This window comes from Pseudorasbora parva, chromosome 10 (assembly GCF_024679245.1).
Source record: "Pseudorasbora parva isolate DD20220531a chromosome 10, ASM2467924v1, whole genome shotgun sequence".
Lineage (NCBI taxonomy): Eukaryota > Metazoa > Chordata > Actinopteri > Cypriniformes > Gobionidae > Pseudorasbora > Pseudorasbora parva.
The window spans coordinates 5652401-5668730 of record NC_090181.1 but is presented as its reverse complement, the minus strand read 5'-3'; the positions used below and the strand labels follow the sequence as shown (position 1 = coordinate 5668730).

At 40.6% G+C, this 16330-nt stretch overlaps 1 protein-coding gene across 1 annotated transcript in view; it reads right to left on the bottom strand.

The window, feature by feature from the left end:
- Nucleotides 1-16330, bottom strand: part of si:dkey-16j16.4 (uncharacterized) — a 50325-nt gene that overhangs the window by 12255 nt on the left and 21740 nt on the right. The window contains exons 2-3 of the mRNA XM_067454966.1: nucleotides 10618-10699; nucleotides 5801-6276 (exon numbers count right to left, since the gene is read on the bottom strand). Coding sequence (XP_067311067.1) covers nucleotides 5801-6276; nucleotides 10618-10699 — 558 coding nt within the window. The remainder of the gene's footprint in view (nucleotides 1-5800; nucleotides 6277-10617; nucleotides 10700-16330) is intronic.

Here is a 16330-nt window from a genome sequence, read left to right as displayed (position 1 = left end):
GTTAGAAACTGACAAGATTTGAAAGTGCTTTTTCCATTACTTTTCATGCAGTGTGTAATAAGCTGTTTGTTAATGTAAACAGTCTGCAAAGATTTAAAGATTATGAGCCCAATCATGCACCCGGCGCAATGCGACTGCTAGTTTCAGCTCGACGCAGTTATCATGTTCACGTCCAGCGCCACGTTGTTTAAAGAGCAAATGCACTCGCTCCCATCTGTTCACCCATGGGTGTGCTGGTCTGAAAACCAGGTGTGTTCAGGAGCATTGATGGTGCATTACTATTTTGAGGAACTAAAACGACACCGCGTTTGTAATATGTGGATATAGGTGGGTGCACAACGCATGTACACCTCTCTGGAGAAGCGTTCAGTCTTTCCGCAACTTTCTTTTAACAGGAATGGGAGATGAGGCTCTTTTGTAGCCTAGAAATCTAGACGCTCCCTAGCGGCAGCAAGGGTGCCCGCAAGTGTCGTCTAGCAACTCTCAATACCCTTCTGAGCTGTGTTCCCCTAACTCTTACCGGGCCAATCACATCGTGTATAGTCGGTGGGCCATAATGACGACGGCCGAGTTGCGTTTGCGTGCTTCTAGTAAACACAGAAACTGGCGAACGGCGGTCTTTCGAATCAGCTCTGACCGCGACTCTGGAAGACTTGGAGTTAAGCTTTCCTCTGAGAAAAGAACAAAGAACGGCACTGAAGTCATTCTTAAAAAGGGAAGATGTGTTCGGAGTTTAGCCGACCGGATACGGCGAATGTTTAATCTATCAACAAGCTCTGTTTCACCTTCGTTGCTCTGGTTGGTGTAGCGCTATCCTATCGCGTGCAGAGGGGGTTTGAAAGACAACCGTTTATCCGCCCCTCGGATTGAGCTGCCAATGGTGAGTTTCCAGACCAAACATCTTGATGTGGGTCTGGCTTGTCAGGCTAGCTCTTTTGCACACTACACCCAAAACACATCTATTAAGAGACAAGGTACAACCCTTTTGGACTGTTTTTTCATCGTTAAACTAGCAAAAGTGGATTTGGACCCTTGTCAAGTCAACAATGTCTACGTTGCCCCGCTCTCAAACATACTAGTTTTAGCTGAGACTGGAAGAGTTTGGTTCGTGTTGTCGGCATGTTAAGACGACGCTGATTTCAGCGCTGTGAATCCACTTTGCTGCATTTCAAAAGCGTGAGCACTGCACTGGAATTGATATGGGAAAACCGACACCATCGTTCCTGTTTGTATCATTGGGTTTCAAGCACTGAGAAAGCCTCTGTAGCCAAAAATCAGATATGGTAATGGTTTCGTTTCCGACATGCATTGAAAGTGGTTGAAAATGCAAACATTTGGTTTAAGGCCCCGATATACAGTGGCGGCTGACAGTTTGTGAGAATCAGTGAAAATGTGAATCATTTTAACAAAATAAGAGGGATAATACAAAATGCTTGTTATTTTTTATTTATTAACAAAAAAATCCAACTATATATATATATATAACTTCCAGTCTCAGCTAAAACTTTATATATATGAGAAAAAAAATGTCATCCTGCTCAAGGCATTTAACTAGCTGAAGTAAACTTTTCCAGACTTATCCGAGTTGCTGACTTGCCAAAGCATGATTTTGTTCAAAATCCCATCACATCAGTACATTATTTGGGACATATTGGGACCTTTAGAGATATTTAATAATCTTTGAACAAACTGTTCTCAGACTCTTTAGCCCCTTTCACACTGCATGTCGGACCCGCAATATTCCCAGAACATTGCCGGGTCACCTTCTGTGTGAAAGCAAACACGTCCCGGGATTGATTACCGAATTCGACCCGGGTCGGGGACCTAGTAATATTGCGGTATTCGACCCGGGACGAGCGCTGTGTGAACAAAAGCCGAAACTAATGCCGCAACGTGTACGTAGTTATCGTGCGACTCCTAGAGCTTGTTTTTTCAATAATACAACCCTGCAGTGCCAGAAGAGCTAGTCGGTGTTTTAAACGCAGAGAGTGTTCGTATACAAAAGAAACTAAAATTAAACAAGCAGAAATGTGCGCAAACTGGACACAAGTCGAGACCACGGAGCTCCTTACTATCCGCGCTGAAGCTGAGATCGCTCGCCATTATACGTCACATCAGGATGTCACGTGTCAACTCGACCCGGGACCGTTACGGGTTGTGTGTGAAAGCGCACATATTACGGTATTTCGCTGGCAGTGTGAATGGACCAAATCTAGCGGCCCGGGAACAAATGCCGGGTCGCATTATCCGTGTATTTGCCGGAATCGCAGTGTGAAAGGGGCTTTTGAGAGATGGTGATATGCAATGAATATTATGAGAAAAGTGTAGTTTTTTTTTTTTACCTGGATGCATGTAAACCTTTTAAACCTATAAAAACCTTTAAAATAGAATATAAGGGCACTTTATTAGAGATTAAGCAAAATGAGCTTCTAGCAGCTAACTTGAATAGTCTCCCACATTTAGTTTTTCCATCAACACCTCCCATTCCACTTGACCAAGCAAACACACACACACACACACACACACACACACACACACACACACACACACACACTGCACTCCAAGAGTCATATGGTCCTCACAGCCCTCTTCTCTCTTCTTTTTGCTCTTTTCATCTCCACGTCCTTTTTTTTTACCTGGCACAATCTGGCCTGTATATTTGAACACCTGAAGACAAAACAACTAGGTTAAAACGACTTTTTTCTCACTTTGCCGTTTCATTCACTCACAGATTCACTCTATCGGGCTTTTGTTCAGAGTGAGGGAGGGGGGCTGACATCTGTCATCCTCTCTTTCTCTCTGGAGGTGGCGGGCACAAAGCCCTGGAGCACATGGACTTGTCTGAGTAAGTGTAGTTGTGAGCATTTGTCTAGCATTGTTTTCAAATTCACCCATTGAGTTGACAAGGACTGTTGGTCTGAAACGTAGCACACTGAAGAGATTTAACTCCAGAAAGTAGTCTTTTAAAGAGCAAAATAAAGTAGCTTTACTTTTCAGAGACTAAGGTTTTTTGGTGACTATAAAGTCCGTTCAGTTCCCCTCAGGTTTACACAGGTATCCCGGCAAAGAAACCACAGTTTCCCGTACTTTTTGAGAACCAGAAAGTTTCGGTAACACTTCAGAATAATGGTCCGTTATTATTAATAGATAGCTATGCAAGAAGTAATGCAGGACTAATGAGTAGCACTACATTAACACTTCAGCTACTACTATTAACTAATATAGAAACATGCTGAACTAATCAGTAAGTAACATCGAATTCAAGAGATAGTTCCTTATTAAGTAATCAATAATTAATGACCGAGATTAGCCTCATTAATAACTATTAACTAACTGACCAATTATCACATTATTTTGTGTTTGAGATGTAATGAATCACATTCTTTACTCTGAATAAAGTCATAAAATGCGTCAGTAATTACTTAAGTGTTACCTAGTCATTCTCCAGGAGCTACTACTGATCTGGACCATTATTTTAAAGTGGAAAATATGTTTCAGAAAAAATGGTCCAGATCACCAGTAGTCCTTGAAGAGTGATTGGGTACTTGAGTAATTAGTGATGCATTTTATTACTTTATTCAGAGTAACGAAGGACAATTTTTAAGAACTACTAGTGATCTACTAACAATGTTTTCCACTTTTAAATAATGGTCCAGATCACTAGAAGTTCCGGCATAATGACAAGGTAACACTTAAGTAATTAGTGAAGCATTTTAGGACCACTGAGAGTAAAAAAGACAATTTCTAAATCTTAGACATGTTAATGTTGTGATTAGTAATTCATTAGTAATTCTTTATATTTTTTCCTTGTTACCTTTAAGTGCCGCCAGTCTCATTCAGTAACTATTAATTACCTAATAAGAATCTATCTTAGTCCTGAATTCGATGTTACTTTCTGATTAGTTCAGCATGTTTCTATATTAGTTAATAATAGTAGCTGAAGTGTTAATGTAGTGCTACTCATTAGTCCTGCATTACTTCCTGCATAGTTATCTATTAATGACGGACCATTATTATAAAGTGTTACCAAAGTTTATGACATACTTTTTCTTCCTTATTGAACAATAATCATTGTTTTGTCATTTAAAAGCTAAAATTCTGTGAATATTTTGCTTGATAAGTGAGCTCAAACTTTTTTTCTTTGAATGATATCAACCTATTTTTAAGTGTGATTTAAGTTCTATACTTTTTGGGGGCCATGGTATATATTGCTGTGAGTACTAAAAAGACTTTTTTGATACAGTGGTGCATCTGATCATGGACATTGGAGATTAATATTTGGAATGTCATGAGGGTAAGTAACTAATTCCTGAATTTGCATTTTTGTTTTCATTTTCATTCTCGTGTTACGCAGCACGTTTGAGCTTCAGCGAGAACCAATGAGGTTCATTCTCGTGTTACGCAGCACGTTTGAGCTTCAGCGAGAACCAATGAGGTTCATTCTCGTGTTACTCAACACTTTAAGCTTCAGCGAGAACCAATGAGGTTCATTCTCGTGTTACGCAGCACGTTTGAGCTTCAGCGAGAACCAATGAGGTTCATTCTCGTGTTACGCAGCACGTTTGAGCTTCAGTGAGAACCAATGAGGTTCATTCTCGTGTTACGCAGCACGTTTGAGCTTCAGCGAGAACCAATGAGGTTCATTCTCGTGTTACTCAACACTTTAAGCTTCAGCGAGAACCAATGAGGTTCATTCTCGTGTTACGCAGCACGTTTGAGCTTCAGCGAGAACCAATGAGGTTCATTCTCGTGTTACGCAGCACGTTTGAGCTTCAGCGAGAACCAATGAGGTTCATTCTCATGTTACGCAGCACGTTTGAGCTTCAGCGAGAACCAATGAGGTTCATTCTCGTGTTATGCAGCACGTTTGAGCTTCAGTGAGAACCAATGAGGTTCATTCTCGTGTTACGCAGCACGTTTGAGCTCCAGCGAGAACCAATGAGGTTCATTCTCGTGTTACGCAGCACGTTTGAGCTTCAGCGAGAACCAATGAGGTTTATTCTCGTGTTACTCAACACTTTGAGCTCCAGCGAGAACCGATGAGGTTCATTCTCGTGTTACTCAACACTTTGAGCTCCAGCGAGAACCAATGAGGTTCATTCTCGTGTTACTCAACACTTTGAGCTCCAGCGAGAACCAATGAGGTTCATTCTCGTGTTACGCAGCACGTTTGAGCTTCAGCGAGAACCAATGAGGTTCATTCTCGTGTTACGCAGCAGGTTTGAGCTTCAGCGAGAACCAATGAGGTTCATTCTCGTGTTACGCAGCACGTTTGAGCTTCAGCGAGAACCAATGAGGTTCATTCTCGTGTTACGCAGCAGGTTTGAGCTTCAGCGAGAACCAATGAGGTTCATTCTCGTGTTACGCAGCACGTTTGAGCTTCAGCGAGAACCAATGAGGTTCAGTCTCGTGTTACGCAGCACGTTTGAGCTTCAGTGAGAACCAATGAGGTTCATTCTCGTGTTACTCAGAACGTTTGAGCTTCAGCGAGAACCAATGAGGTTCATTCTCGTGTTACGCAGCACGTTTGAGCTTCAGCGAGAACCAATGAGGTTCATTCTCGTGTTACGCAGCACGTTTGAGCTTCAGCGAGAACCAATGAGGTTAATTCTCATGTTACGCAGCACGTTTGAGCTTCAGCGAGAACCAATGAGGTTCATTCTTGTGTTACTCAGCACGTTTGAGCTTCAGCGAGAACCAATTAGGTTCATTCTCATGTTACGCAGCATTGAAGATGCTGATGTCCTTCTTTGAAAAACCACCCAAGCTCTTTCTGACTAAGAAAATTAGTGTCTCTTACCTGCTGCATTTTCTCCAGGTCTAAGCTGGGGCGACCAGGTTCCCCTGTGTAAGTGGGCCGGTGCCGCCAGTAAGGCATGGAAGGTTGTTCAAAGTGGCTGAGAATTATGGGCCGGACAGGGAGGCGGGCCGGCGTGTGGGAAGGCTTCAGAGCTCGCGGAGGGGAGGAGCTGAAGAGAACAGGGCTGGGAGAGGTGGCGGTCAAGCGAGCCCCGGTCGACGGTTCATTTGGTCCGCACAGGTCTTTCACCTCCTCGTCACTAGAGGCGCTGCTCATGTCTCCATGTCTGTGCCACTTCCTGCCCCCCTCGGCCCCTGTGGCTCCTGCGATGCGCTCCAGCTCCTCTTCAGAACTGTGGCGGTCCAGGCTAGGGTCCAGGAGTAAGCGGAGGCGGCGTAAGTGAGCGGGGGAAAGAATGCCCTGATTGTGCTGCTGACTGGTGGCTAGAGGGGTCAAGGCACAATTCCGCCGGCGCTCTGTAGAGGGGCGAAACATAGCAGAAGGTTGTTTTTAAAAGAACCTTAAAATGCACTTAAAGGGTTAGTTCACCCAAAAATTAAAATTCTGTCATTAATTACTCACCCTAATGTCGTTCGACAGCCGTAAGACCTCTGTTAATCTTCAGAACACAGTTTAAGCTATTTTATATTTATTTTTTGTCCACAGGTGACATCAGTTAGTTAATTAGAATCTCTTGAAGCTTCGAAAATACATTTTGGTCCAAAAATAACAAAAACTACGACTTTATTCAGCATTGTCTTCTCTTCTGGGTTTGTTTTCAAACCTCAAATAAAGATTCAAACGGTTATGAATCAGCGGATTGATACATGATTCGGATCGCCAGTGTCACGTGATTTCCGCAGTTTGACTCGCGATCCAAATCACGAATCAATACGCTGATTCATAACCGTTTGAATCTTTATTTGAGGATTGAAAACAAACGCGGAAGAGAAGACAATGCTGAATAAAGTCGTAGTTTTTGTTATTTTTGGACCAAAATGTATTTTCGATGCTTCAAGAGATTCTAATTAACCCACTGATGTCTCATATGGACTACTTTGATGATTTTTTATTCCCTTTCTGGACATGGACAGTATAGTGTGCATACACTTGCATACGCTCTCGGACTAAATATAAAATATCTTAAACTGTGTCTGAAGATGAACGGAGGTTTTACGGGTGTGGAACGACATTATGGCGAGTCATTAATGACATTTTAATGGGTTAGGGTTAGGGTTAGAGTTTTTTTTGAGCAGTCCTACTGATTAAGATAAGATTGCTACTGTACTGGATAGTATCGAACTTTATCATAAAGCTCTACTGTTCAATCATATTGGTAGTCGCCATATTGAGTCAAGGCTAATTTGCATAAAACTCAACTTTTAGATGAGTTGCATCATTGGTCGCTGTTGCTTACATTGGCTCAACTCAGCACATCTCACTGATAATTATTTGATGGGCCTTTATGGGAAACTACCACATTAGATTAGATCAAACCATTTCTCATTGCTCTAATCTACTGCTATGACAGGAAGTACAGAGTGTACAACCAACCAAGTGTGATTAAAATGGATATGTGGTCTAGATTTTAGACTTCAGATAAAGTTTATGGTTAGAAGTTTCTAACCTAGTAGAACCATGTGCATGACTAGGGTTTCAACCCTAATAACAGTGCGCACACACACACGTTCGGCGCGCCTTCAGATGTCAACGTGCGAGAGAGAGAGAGAGAGAGAGAGAGAGAGAGAGAGAGAGAGAGAGAGAGAGAGAGAGAGAGAGAGAGAGAGAGAGAGAGAGAGAGAGAGAGAATAGCAGGACAAGAACGGAATATAATGAGATTCATCGGCCTACCGGGCTTTTTCGAGCGTATGGGACGTGTCTGAGTCCAGTGTGCTAAATGTATGTTCTGTTAGACACGTACACATAAGCAAAACGATCTATAACAATGCAACACTATTACATATAAAAACACGTTTGACTCACTTAAGTGTGTTGCACCATTCCTGTCGGATCCAAATCCAGCATCGACCGGAGATTTGTTTACAAACGATTCCGCAGTGAAATGAAGTGAACAGGAAACTTATGCAGCGACTGTGTTCTTCCACAAACAGGACATTCACAATATATTACTATCTTCCTCGGCATGTTTAATATTGTTGACCAGCTAGCACGTCGAGCCGAACAGCTCCATGAGTCGGTGGGCGGGGCTACTGAATAAGACACGCGGTAGAGGCTGTGTTTCGTCACGCAATGACGTAAGTATGAAGCACAGGACCGCTTGCTGAGCCTGGTGTCTATAAAAACTTTTCTTTGACTAACAAGGAAGTTTTTAGCTCTGAAACTTAGAGGATATTCTTATATTACCATGACCTTTTATATATCAAAAGCTCAAGGGATAGCTGATCCCTCAATTCATCACCCCTTTAAAGCAGCCCTTTAAACCAAATTTATGAAAGCATTGAATGTTACAGAAATTCCCTACTGTGAACATAGTAATGATCTTCTGTAATCATATTTTCATATAATGCCTAATGTCAATTGTGTACACTTAGTAATCCCCATACTGTATATATAAAAACAGCATAGTTGCACTGCATATTAGGGATGGGACGATACACTTAAACTCACGATACGATGCACCTCGATATGCCAGGGTTACGATACGATACGTCACGATACGATATCAAAAAAAAAAAGTCTTTCCAAATCTGTGATTTTTTTTTTTTTTTACCACCAAAGTAATGTACTAAAACGAAAGGTAGGATTTTTCTTTTCTTTTTTGCATTTTGGTTCTATATTGTTTAAAAAAAGGAGAATTTTTAGAATTCCGCGACCACATTTTAAACAGGGGTGCCAATAATTGTGGAGGGCACTGTAGGGATGTCAACCGATTAAAATATTGAATAGCGATTAACTGCATGATTGTCTTGAGTTAACTCGTGATTAATCGCAATTTAATCGCACCTTTTTAGCAATTGTAAATGTATCTTAAATTAAGTTTTTAATTAAGTTTTTAATATTCTAATCAACATAGGTATGGACAAATATGCATGCTTTATGCAAATGTACATTTATTATTAGTGAAACCATACTTATTCAATAATAATCAATATAGCATGAAGCCTAGACATATCAAAGGTCATAGATATATTTATCTAAGAAATTGTTCATGTCTCTTAAGCCTAAACTTAAAAATAATGAGTAAGTAGTGATTTCTCTCATTTTAAGAATATAAAGGGAGTTTTTACACTGGCAGTTTAATTCAGAACAGGGAAAAGTTCGTATGAAAAATTGTTAATGTGTACCAGTGAGCAAACCAGAACCACACCATACCTGGAGGAGGTCCATATTACACGAGGAGGAATATAGTGTGGCCCCTTTAAGAGATCCGCATTCCCTATTGAACTGCCGGTATTTTAAGTGTGCGCGCCGAACTGGGCCGTGATTCACGTGGACAGTGTGAAGAACACGGACGACTCGGAAGCGCGCTTGTTCAGGAAAGTAACCTGTGCATTAGTTTTAGCCGATTGTGATGTATTTAGCTCAATAAAACACGTGTCCAGTAAGCGGGGTGATGGTGTTAATGGTTTACCTCAGACATGAGAGAGTGAGCTGCAGTGCGTCGCGCTCAGACTGCAGAGAATGTGCTCAGTGAAAAAACACACTTTTCTTTCTGGAGTCTTATAAAAGTTAAACAGAAAATATGGTAGCTTATGTAGGCAATAACTGCATTTTTGGTTTAGAATATTAATGCTAATGTCAACCCTTTTCTTTGCCTTTTAATGTTTGCTGTTGCATCGCGTCTGACTGCTCTCACTTTTTCCAACTATGCCTCAGATCAAACAGAAAATGCGCGCTGCGTTTTGTTATGTCTGCCCCATACACACACACACACACACACACAATACACTAAATTATTTATATACTACGCAAATCATGCAGCAGTGCCATCTATCTTTATTTCGCGATCCATTTTTTTCGACCTCGATGCGTTTCGTCACGTTTTGTATCGCGAAATTTTGTCAAACGATATTTCTTCCCATCCCTACTGCATATAGTGTTTTAATTCTGTTTAATTTAAAGATAACATTTTATGTTTAACAACAAATGTGACCCGTGTTGGCAAAAGGAGTTGGAATGCACACAGGATCATTTCGAGCTACAGGCAAAACAAATGGAAAAAAAATATTTTGTTTTTCACAAAAATTAGTTCATTAAGCCTCTAGACTACATCTAGAAGTATCTTTATTTGTACGTTTTCAGAGAAGTAATAACACTAAATTTGATTAACATGTGATCTTTCCTTAGTCGATGAAAACAGTCTCACTCGCACTGACTGACAGATCCGACGAGTGCGCACAAAGACACGTGATCCCGATACACACGCATACACAGAGTTACAGTATCTCAAAATATCTGTCATGGCGAGTATTCATGCAAACATCATCTGTCATATCTTAAGTAAATGTTTGGTGAACTGATGTGTAACATTATATTTGCTCCGTGCGGTACAGTAGGTCTTCATATATATATAGACTGTCTGTTTCATTAATGTTAATCAAACAATTGTGGTATCATGAAAAAAAAAGTTGAATATATATATTATTTTCCTATAGATATTTGACTTGATGTGAATAATAATTTGAATGGTAATAATAAACTATTCAATTTGCTTTCAAGACACAATTTTGCAAAACTGAAAAGCTTTATTTTTTTATATATTTTTCTTTATTTATAAGAACATAAGAGTTAAGAGGTACTGTATGCTAGGTATATGCATGTGACAAAAAAAATAAAAAAATAAATAAAAAAAACACCTCTGTCGATCTGTGCCAACTCTTGGTTTTCTCCTTCCGAGTCTTCACTCTCCCCTCCTTCCTCACTGCCATGGTAGGAAATCTGTTTCAAAAGCAAAGCAAAGGTCAGACAAACCTGAATCACCATGGTAAAAACAGCTCACACAAACAAATGGAAAGGGTTATTCATACATCTGTGTTCCAGTTTAGTGGCCTAAAAGTATTGCTTATCATTTGCTATCACAACAAGAGCAGTGACTAACACTTGGGCAACTTCTTAGGAAACATTCTATACCAAAGGGTGATATCAACTTATGCTGTACGTGCTGAATGTTTCTTGCAAACAAACCCAACTAAACAAAGGGATTATTCGTTTACTAAGAAACTTGTAATAAAAATGTGAGGTGGTCACCCATGCAAAAGTTGCCTTCATTATGCAAGGGTGTTATGGGTGGTTGCCAGATGGTGTATGTGGTTCCTAAGGTATTCTGGGTCGTTTTAAGTTGTGCTTGCATGTTCTAAGTGGCCCAAGTGTCAAAAGCTCAAATCCTCATGAAAATCTGTTCACTATATGTGCAAGTCGATGAGACTTTTAGCCCCTTTTGCCCATTCTTAAAACTGACTGCTTAAAAAAGTAATAATAATCCTCAATGATCTGCGTGATTCATGTCACAAATAACACGCAATGTGTTTCATGCCCTCCTCAAATCTCAATATTTACAGTGATGGCACTAAAGATACACAGATCTACACCTCAACTGATACAAGAGAAGGTGTGATTAGATTAGAATGTGAGATAAAATGAGAAAAGATGTGCCCACTTGTCAAATAAAGCCATTTCAATTTAACTTCAGTGAATGAATTTCCTCATTTCCTTGTTTGAGTAAAGATCCGAAAGTGTGAAAAGAAGAAACAGAGCGTGAGGTTAAGAGAAGTAAAAACAAGAGGCACACCCAATACCACAACACCAGTCGCTGTGAAACTTTAGCTATGTCCAAAGTAAATTCATTTACACAAGATTATTTTAAGAGCAAACCTGTTTAGAAGTCTATCAGAGAAGGAAAGTATTGGAACAGGGATGAAACCCAACAGATTGCACCAGTAAAGAGTTAAGTAACACAGTGCATGGTAATTACCTTGTCCAAGCCCAGCTAACCAGCTGCCATCTGTTCACAAGTACACACACACACACACACACACACACGCACAGCCCACTTCTCTTCTCATCTCTTTCGCCTTTCACTAAGCAAACAGTGAGAGAAACTGAATGACTCAAATGTGTCACTCTTTCTCACAGGCACTGGGATCTCGCTGTAGCTTTGGGCCCCCAGAAGAGCCATTTCCACTCACTGACATCCAGTCTCTCTCGAATCTCAAAGCTACCACAAATTACCATTCCTCACCTCCGAAACCCCTGCCAGACCACTGTCTCTGGTTGTACAAAGCCATAGGCAATTTTCATTTAATATTCTAACGTATTTGGAAACATTACAAGCTTCATTCTGGGGGAGTTTCACAAGATTTAGGGGTGACAGCCATACTTAAAATTGCATTAAGCGATTTCTGAGGAACGCGGATGAAAGCGGATCGGGCTGAGCAGCACTACACACTTGTATCCAATCAGCAGTAGGGGGCGTGTCCACTAATGATGGGGGAGGAGAGAGAGTGAGCCAATCAGCAGTAGGTGTGTCCATTCATGATTGGGGAGGAGAGAGAGCGAGATTTGAAGAAAGACTGTAGAAAGAGAAATGTCTGAGAGACATTACAAAAGAGAAAAGGTCAGAGGAATATCACTGGAAAAAGAAAGCTCATGATCAGGCAAGAGCTTTAGAACACGCGTTTATATTAGAAAAGCTTTTCCAGTGCTGGAGAGAGCGAAGCGGGAATGCCTGAAAAGAGTTTTTTTCTCCTCTATACATGTGTAACACATTTTGTTGTTTCACAGAAGCGAGATATGCTGCTGTTGTTGTTGTTGTAAAGTTAGCTATAGTAACAGCAGTTGTGAGTGTCATTGTTTGTCTGGAGCTGCTGGCAACTAACAACCAACTCTAGCTTGAATATACTCTTGTGAACTGTTTGTTCATTTTTTGCTCTTCATTCTCTTCTGTTCGTCATCTTTGCGTTATTTTTCACAAAGCATTATTGCTTTGCTTCAGCTATGATAAAGAAACATCCACTCTTGCACTGTGTTTGTGCATTTTGGGGGCGGAGCAATGAAGGAGGGTCCATTTGTTTGGGTCGATTTCAAATATCAATAGTGTTCCTCAGAAATCACCTACTGCACCTTTAAGTGGTAGTGGACATTGATGGCACAATGGGCTTTTAATAAAACTCGGCTGTCTACACAGTAGAAATGGGATAAGTTGCGTAAACTCACCTAATAAATAAATAAAACTTTTCCTTTGAAATCCTTCACAAACTGGAGCTCAATGTACATTTTTATTTCTATTCGAGAAACTAACTGAGAACCTGAGAATCTAACTAGGACACAAGTTTCCAGCAAATCCACTTTAAAGTCAAAGTTTTAAATCAACTTGGCCGTTTCAAAAATGTTAACTTGGTTAGCACTACAAACTTCAAGGCATGCCATTCCCTCAAATCATTTTGAACTAAAACCGAGGTGCCTATTGTCAACACTATTTCTAAGGCTCTAAAATGAAAGCAGAAACCTTCCCAAATCCAAACTACGAATAAGAAACAATTAAGTGAAGGATCATAATATATCTCGCTGTAGATTCTCCCTCCTACAGCAAGGTTGTATTGTGACAACAAAAGAGCAATCACTGGAAAGAAAATGCCAACCGGAAATTCTTATAAACATTGCATAACATATAGCATTTTTTTCTTTTAAATGTAATTTTGTACAAATGTATGCATTTATATTAGGTATAATGCAATGTACATTCAACCTGTAACAGAAAAAGAAACCTAATGAAACCAATAAAACCCACACTCTGCTAGCCTTTACTTTCTGCTATTGGTCGACTGATGGTACAGTAATACGTGTTTATCAACGGTTTGGTTATGTAAAGCTGTTTTACTATGCCAATAAAGAAATTATGACTACGAAGTAAAAGTTATAGCTAACGTGTGCCTTTTACTGTACACACTGTACAGCCCTGTTTGTGTGGTAGCTATCTCAAGTAGGCAGAGGGTGAAACAATGCCAGCCCTGAACAACATTCTGGCAAGTGACCTTGACTTAATGGTGACAGCCAATCAATAGACCCTCAGTGTCCTTATTCATCCAGCCTCGCTTCAACTCACTGCAGTGTTGAGACAGAAAACATCCCTGATACCAAGTCAAATTCTGCATGCCTGCAATGAAAAGCAAGCTGGTTAAAAAAAAAGGAAACAGCAGTTCCAGTAGTACACAACAGGAAAAACAGGCTCTGTGTACACTGATGGGCCAAAACATTATGACCGGTCACAGGTGAAGTCAATAACATTGAACATCTCTTAACAAGGCCACATTTAAAGCTCTGGGTAGATTAAAGGATAATTAAACAATCAACGTCTTGATTCAGGAGAAATGGGCAGGAATCTTTGACAAGTGCTAAATTGTTATGGCAAGGCAACTAAATCAGATTATCTCTGAAACGGCAAGGCTTGTGTATTGCTCAACAGGATTTGCCAACAGTGTATGGAGGGACAAACCACAAACCGGTGACAATGTGTTGGACGTCCAAGGCTCATCGATGCACAAGGACAACAAAGGCTGTTTGGCCCGAGCCAACAGAAGGTCTACTGTCACAAGTCACAGAAAATTTTAATGACGTTATGGGAGGAATGTGGACTCTGCTGCTTATGGGACCAATCAGAGTGCCTAATGAACCCTGTCCACTGTCGAAAGTGCCTACAAAGAGCACACAAGCAGAACTCAGAACTGGACATTGGAGCAGTGAAAGGTGGTCACTTTTTTTCTTTTACAGTGGTGTGTATATGTGTGCCGTTTACCTGGAAAAGTGATGGCACCAGGATCATTGTGGGATGACGCCAAGCCAATAAAGGGAGTGTGATGCTTTGGGCAGTGTTCTGTAGAGAAACCCAGGGTCCAGACATTCATGTGGACGTCAATTTGACACGTGCCACCTACCTAAACATTGTTTGAGAACTGCTACACCCCTTCATGATAATGGTGTTCCCTGGTGCAAGTGGCTCTTTCAGCAGGCTAATCACCCTGCCACTAGGGGTGTGCGATATTGACAAAAAATTATTTCTCGATAACGATAATTAGACGATATTTTGCTGAATATGTGTTATTGTGCTGATGATCAGCTGATTTCTAAAGTTTTTGATATTCTTCATATTCTGTGTGGCGGTCAGTTCACAGCAGTGACAGAAATCATTGTTTCTAAAAAGTTTAAAGGTATTTTATATTTTTTCCTTTTATGAGCATTTTCTAACACAGAAGTGGCATTTACACAGACTGTTTAATGACGTTGAATATTGATATTTGAAATTATATAAAAAACATGAAAATATACTTTAAAACTGCCAGTAGGCAGCAGCAAGTCACTGTTAATGAGTGAGTCATTGAGATTCAACCGATTCATTCAAACAACTGATTCATTCCAACAGATTGCACCAGCTTATTCCAATCATTGATTCAACTGATTCGTTCAGAAAGCTGATTGATTCAGTAAGGAAACACAGCGAGTTGCACAGAGACGCGATTACAGTGCTGTGACTTTGTTTTGAACTATTCTCGTGAGCGAAATGGGCAATATGGCGTCTAAAATGTAAGAAAATTATTGTTTAGTAAACTTGTATGAAATAAATATCACATTTATGATATAAATATAGACTCACGCAGTGAAAGTGTGTACCCACAATAGTCTAATCTTCAACACTGCAGTGTACGCGCACTCTCTCTGGGTGTGTGTGAGGGATATACTCGATAATGTCAGATCGCACATCGTTAAAACAACAATTACGATATTATTGCAGACGATATATAACGTCCACCCCTGCCTGCCACACAGCACACATTGTTCAGGAACGGTTTGAGGAACATGATGAAGAGTTCAAGGTGTTGCCCTGGCCTCCAATTTCCCCAGATCTCAATCTAATCAAGCATCCATGGGATGTACTGGACAAACAAGTTCGATCCACAGCAGCTCAACCTCACAACCTACATGACTTGAAGGATCTGCTGCAAACATCTCCAGGGGTCTAGTAGGGTCCATGCATGGCGGGTCAGCGCCGTTTTGGAAGCACACCAACAGCATATTAGGGAGGTGGTCATAATGTTTTGGCTCATTTGTGTATATGGTATTGCTGGTCTGTTTATCACATCTTAATGTCTTGTATGGTAAAATAGCATTGAGTGATTGTTTTGGCTAGTAATGCAACCCTACGCAAAAACTCCCAGGCACACATACTGCTGAGTGACTGAACTTAATACTGCAGCACAGCATGAGGCCTGTTACCCAGGAAACCATCCCCAGATGGGATGACAACATCTTCACATGAGATTATTCGATGCATGTGTTTAAGTCAAGATATGTCGACAGAACTATCGTCAAAATCATCAGCATCAGGGTCAAATTACCCATCAAGCCATTGACAATGATTTTGGACTCCAATGAAAGCAAAGCCTGTTTTTCCACAAATAATTGTTTAGGCAGTATCTTCGCTTGCGGCTAGTAAAAAAATGTTGTTGAAAGCACGCCCGTGCTCGCATACCACTGTCTTTGAAGATAACAGCAACAGCATTTTTCTCATACTATGAT